Here is a 6,106-nt window from a genome sequence, read left to right as displayed (position 1 = left end):
GGCACCGTTAGGGTTAAAAAAACAAAATAACTGATTATGCAGCACACATGGCTTAAAATTAAATTTAAGATTGAAGTATCATTGCACTTGGTTATAAAAGAAAAACTCCATTATTTTCCTGTTTGATTGACTAACATGCTCTCCAACTGCTTGGTCTTTTGCATGAGTTACAGGTATGCATGAGTTCTCTTCAAGTGAACCTCTCTTGTCAGAAGAAGAAAACTGAGACATAATGAAAATAGCAACTGCTGTACTACGCATTGCCTTGTGTACAATATAGACTTCATGTATAATAATCTCCCTTTTTTGCTGGGAAAAAAGAGGGTGAAACTATTACACGAAGAAAGAAAATCATATTAGTATTACATGCTAGAAATTACTGTATCATTGTCAGACAACTGTATACTGTCCAAAGCCAGTTTGGACCCAGACCCACATATACTGTGGCACTGATATATTTGCAAAAATGGAAGGCCCTGATAGATTATTCCATGCTACAAAAAATTATGTCCTAAGTTCTTGGACCTATGGGAAATGGCAATGAAAAATCTCAAGATTTGTCAAATGCTTCAATCAGAGGATTGAAGATGTGAGATATTTATAAAATAATCATTGGTGTTTAATTTCAACACCAACAGAAAGTGGAAGGAAATACTATGACACTCCATAGCTTCATAGCCTTGAGTTTAAACAGTATCTCCCAATGGCATTCTTGGAACTGTCCCTACAGGTAGGAGCAGAAGCAACATAAACCTGTGCCTCTTACTCCAATCCTTCAGTACCAGTCCAATGGTATACTGCAGTCAACAGTATCAAACGTCATCAAGGAAACCTGGATGATCAACAGTACAGCAGTACCTTCATCTTTCTTCGAAACCAGGTCAATCAAGTTAGGTCTGAAAACTGAAGCAATATACTTGAGTTCATATATTACATATTATCGATTCCTTGTTCTTATTTAGATGTTTCATGTTTATGTATGTTTTCTCAATGAAAAATCCCACACAAACACCAAACGCATGTGTCAGATTTTAATAAAAAGAGGCACTCTGAGTTCTAATGTAAAATGCACTGACAGTCTAAAGGCAAGCAATACTAGAGCATATAGCTATAGCACACATGCACAACACAGCACAGCACAACATGTGGAGCCAGAAGTGTGAGTTCCTTGCTTAGAACAAGAGCTGTTTTCTAAAAGTGTATTTGGAAACCTCTTTATTACAGCGAAAGTAAATCCATTATGGTTACAAAACACCACAAACAAGACACTGAAAAAATAGGCTGGTTTTCCTGGGTGTGGTATTTTCTTCTTCTTACAGGGTGGGGTTTTTTTTTTTAAATAAAGATGGTTTTAACAAGATTTGAGTAATGAGAGAGCCAGAATGGTGCAGTGATCTGACTGCTGAATTAGGGCACTTAGAAACCAGAGTTCAAATTGTTGCTCATAAGTTGAACATGGCCCAAAAATGCAATGCTGCAGCAAACAAGACAATATTTCACCCTATATTGATAGAAGCATTGTTCCTAAAACAAGCTTCCAAGATAATTATCTTCTGAGTTTATGAGAGATGCGGGTATCATCTGAGGTTCCGCATTCAGTTCTGGGCACTTGATTTTAAGGATATAGACATGTTGAAACAGGATAACACAAGAGAAACCAAGATAATAAGACGCATGGAGAACAAAATATATGAGGGAAGGAGATGGATATGTTCAACTGGTGAAGAGAGGATTGAAGTGTGGCATGGTGAAGAAAGGACTGAAATGTGGTAATCTATAAAATGTTGCCTCTTCTTTCAACTCTAATGATTGGGTACCTAGAACTATTTCCAAGTAAAGAAAACTGAGGTGTTTGGTACTTTTCATTTTAGGATAAATACATCCTGGTATGTGGTAACACTGACACTGCAATATCTAAAGTACTGTCACAGAAAGGATGGGACAGGTTTGTTATCTACTGCCCCAGTGGATAGGACCAACTCTAATGGTTTTAACTTAAAGGAGGATTAATTTCACTTGAACATTAAAAGCAATTTATTGACAGCAAGATCTGTCTGATATGGAACCAATTATTTGGAAAGGTGATGGCTTCTCCTTCACTGGACATCTTCAAAATGAGGTTGGATAGCTGACTGCTGGGGATGCTCCAGCCAGAGTTCCTACACTGAGCAGGCACTTGGACTGCATGGCCTATGGGACCGCTTTCAACTCTGTGATTATGTTGAAAGATTGGAGCAGAAGGCACAGGTTTATGTTCTCTGTAAAGGCAACTAGAAAGTAACACAGGTATCCTGCTCTATATAGCAACACAGGCCACACAACCAAACACCAAAACCAAAACCAAGAAGTGGTGAAGCATTTGTAATCCCTTATTGAAGGAACACAACAAGGACAAAGCCTTATCGTGTTCCCCGCTATAGGATGTGTTACCTATTTACAACACCCTTGCTTTCTTCTTTGGGCCTGTACAAGCAAAACAGAACTGTTTGCAACTGCTTTTGCTGTTATCTCTTGTTTCCCAGGCTCTGGCGGCCGAGGAACACAGCATGGCACTTACTGTCTCCTCCCATTCTCCATATCATGGCAGTCTCTAGCTGCTACATGGATCCTACTGGTTGGTTGATGCCTGCAATGACATTAGACAAGATGTCTCCCTTGCCCAGTCAACTGGGCTGGTTGCCTGTGTAACCCCATTCCACATCACACCAGATCAGCCGCTGGGTTAATGGGTCAGTGTAGATTCACCATAAGTTTCATGTATCCTTGAGGTACCTCCACACTGTAGAATTCATAGTTGACATCACTTTAACTTCCAAGGCTAAATAGAATGAGATTCAGGGGTTTGTAATTTGGTGAGACATCAACCCATTTTGGCAGAGAATGATTCTATTGCATTGAGCCATGGCAGTCAAAATGATGTCAAAATGCATTTATTCTATAGTGTGGATGGACTGTCTCCAGTGGTAAGCAAACCACAGGACAAAATGCATTGGTAGAGAAGACCTTTCCCATATCATGGTTAAAAGGGTTCAGGCAGGAATGAGGCAAATTTATCTTTCTGGTTGTTTTGGACCTGAACTCCCAGAAACCCATGCCAATGATCAAAGATTATGGGAGTTGTCATTTAAAAGATCTAAAGGATCAAAGATTCTCCAAATGTAATTTAAGAAAAGTAGAGAGAGGCGTAATGTGTTTGCAAGCCACTAGCAGAAGAAAAACACAACTGAAGTCAGCATGATTTTATTTATTTTTTTATAACTAAAAGCATATTGGTCTCTAAAAGCATATATTTTTTAGCTTACAGTATTTCTCGATGGGGCTCTCTCTGTATTGTGTGTGTGCTAACATATTACCCACAATTATAGAATCATAGAATCATAGAATCATAGAATAGTAGAGTTGGAAGAGACCACATGGGCCATCTAGTCCAACCCCCTGCTAAGAAGCAGGAAACATTTTTATAACATTTGTTATAAAAACAAAACACCTGTCAATAACAGCAATTGCACCATAATAAATAATCATTCTTTCACCATTTGATTTAGCCAACCAATCACATAATCCTAGCAAATGGAAGTCCATTTGGCACCATCAGCTATCAGTGACAATGCTGCTTTATACTGATATCTAATGCCCCAAATTCCTAAATTCCTTTGTAGCATGGAGTTCCACAATTCAGTTTTCCTGAAACTATATGTGAAGGTTCACATTTCTAAATGGTGTAATTTCTTATTTGCCATACTTCCCTTTTTCCCACTGGGTTTCTCCTTTTCAACTTCAAATTTGCTCATTAGTGTTGTCAGCACAGCTTTTTCACAAGGTAAACCAGGGACAGGGAAACAGCCAAGTGTTCATTCAATTTGACATACATGCTGGATCTGATTTCTCACTGTTATTCTTAGAACATTATATGGGCAATAAAAATAATACTAACTATTATGTTACTTAAGATCAGAACAAAGAAACTATACACATTGCTTTATTATCAATATATGACTGTACATCTTAAGAATGACATCTGTCATATAATTAAAAGTATTGAACACCTTTATTTTAGGTATGTTTTGCACAATAACTCTTAAATCTTCTTTCTATGCATTAAAATATTTATTGGGCCCTTTCCACACAGCTGAACAAAATCCCACATTATCTGCTTTGAACTGAATATATGGCAGTGTGGATTCAGATAACCCAGTTCAAAGCAGATACTGTGGGATTTTCTGCCTTGATTTTCTGGGCTATATGGCTGTGTGGAAGGGCCCTTTGATAGTCAAATATGATTGTTCTCCTTCCCCCTCTCCCATCTCAGAATACTTTTTGGTAAATCACAGCCTAGAGAAACAGTTATAACTGAAGCCTATGGGCTCCAAATAAGTCCTTGTACGTGTCTCCCACCAACATAGTGTATTTTAAGGAAAATGTTTGCCCTTTTCAAATATTCATTGATATTTTTCAAACAGGACTAGGTGTTATTCAAACTTTTATGTGTGTTTTTCTGTATGTTCATTTTTTAGGAGTAGGAACCATAGTTTCCATCAGATTTTTAAAATGCTCCATTGCTCCCAAAAGGATAAAAACTATTGAACTGTAACATAATCAAATTCATATCCAGTTGAAGTTTAACTTCAGTTTTCCTTATACATATAATATCATAGATGATGTTCATTGTTCATTTGGAAAACTTTTCAGTGGAAGTTGAAGTTCTACAAGCAACTGGCTCCTAATAATGTCATTTTTGACAAGTCTATATAATTCCCAGAACAATGTGGCTTATATCCTCGGTGCTTTTTGTATGGGAGTTATTTGCATATCATGCTCCGAAAAAATAGGGGTATTTTCACTAAAACCAACAACAGCACATCTGCAGAGCTTCTTCTGTATCTTTCGACGGAATTCTTTGGAGCCATAGTAGTAAACCAATGGATCAAAACAGCAGTTAAAGCCAGCAGTTGCAAGGGATAATTTATATGCTACATAGAATGTTTTATCATCAGCAAGGAGGACATAATGAATGACAGCTATGACAATGTGAGGCAGGTAACAAATAGTGACCACAAGTACCCAAATGATGATGCAAGCCAGGACAGAAGTTCTAATGGATCTCATGACTTTGTAGCGCAAAGGAAGAACAATCCCCAGATAGCGCTCTATGCTGATGCTCATCATGGTTAAAACAGAGCAGTGCATGTTTCCATAGGACAAAACAGTGACAATGCGGCACAGAACATCCCCAAAGGGCCAATAGTTACCCTTGGAATGGTAAACTATTTGAAAGGGGAGCAACATGCTGTATAACAAGTCTGCAATGGTGAGATTAATGCAGAACACTATGGTGGGAGTCCAAGGCCTTGAATGCTTGCAGAGGAACCACAAGGAGATGGAATTGAGAGGAATGCTGATGGTAAAGATAATGGAGAAAAGTGTAGGCAAGGCAATACTAAACACAGAACTCTGAAGCATCTCCCATGTGGCATTTGTTATATTTCTTCCATTGTTCAGGAGAGATGATGGATCCAACAACTGTTTTGATGCCAGGACAAGTGGGATATCTTGAGGCATCCTTCTGTGGAAGAGGAAATGAAGTTTGTCACAACTGAGTTCTAAAAGAAGACAAGAATGAAACATAACATGTTGGTGTGTAACCATTCTTTATTATAAGCCACATGATGACCAAATTTGTTCTTCAACTATAATCCCTTAGGAAAATTTCTAGTTAAAATACCTAAAGGTGAATCACAGCATAACACATAAATGCATAAATACTCAGAGTCATGGTCACAGCTCAAACAAATGTTTTGTGTTATTAATGGAAAGTGAGTACATTTGACACTTTGCCAGGGCTGTCCCATTGGGTAAGACTAGATAAATCAGATACGAAACATCCATAGACTTAAAGAGAAATGGAATGGCCACTAGAGCATCCTGCAATTGCTGATGAGGGACATGAGGTGGCACTAAACGATATAATTCCACATGAGGTACCTACAGGATGGAAATAACAGATTCAGCAGCATCAAGAGACAAAGGACCTCTTCACATGGGGCAAAATATTTATTTATTTATTACAACATTTGTATCCCGCCTTCTCACCCAAAAGGGGACTCGG

General features: G+C 38.1%; 1 protein-coding gene across 1 annotated transcript; it reads right to left on the bottom strand.

The window, feature by feature from the left end:
• Nucleotides 1–3,229: 3,229 nt before the first annotated feature.
• Nucleotides 3,230–5,787, bottom strand: LOC100556702 (P2Y purinoceptor 8). Its single transcript, XM_016992357.2, has one exon. The coding sequence runs from the start codon at nt 5,557–5,559 to the stop codon at nt 4,771–4,773; it is 789 nt and encodes a 262-aa protein (XP_016847846.2). The 5' UTR covers nt 5,560–5,787; the 3' UTR covers nt 3,230–4,770.
• Between the last annotated feature and the right edge of the window lie 319 nt (nt 5,788–6,106).

This window comes from Anolis carolinensis, chromosome 3, assembly GCF_035594765.1.
Source record: "Anolis carolinensis isolate JA03-04 chromosome 3, rAnoCar3.1.pri, whole genome shotgun sequence".
NCBI classification, from domain to species: domain Eukaryota; kingdom Metazoa; phylum Chordata; class Lepidosauria; order Squamata; family Dactyloidae; genus Anolis; species Anolis carolinensis.
The sequence above is the reverse complement of the archived record's forward strand: the minus strand, read 5'-3'. Positions and strand labels throughout refer to the sequence as shown.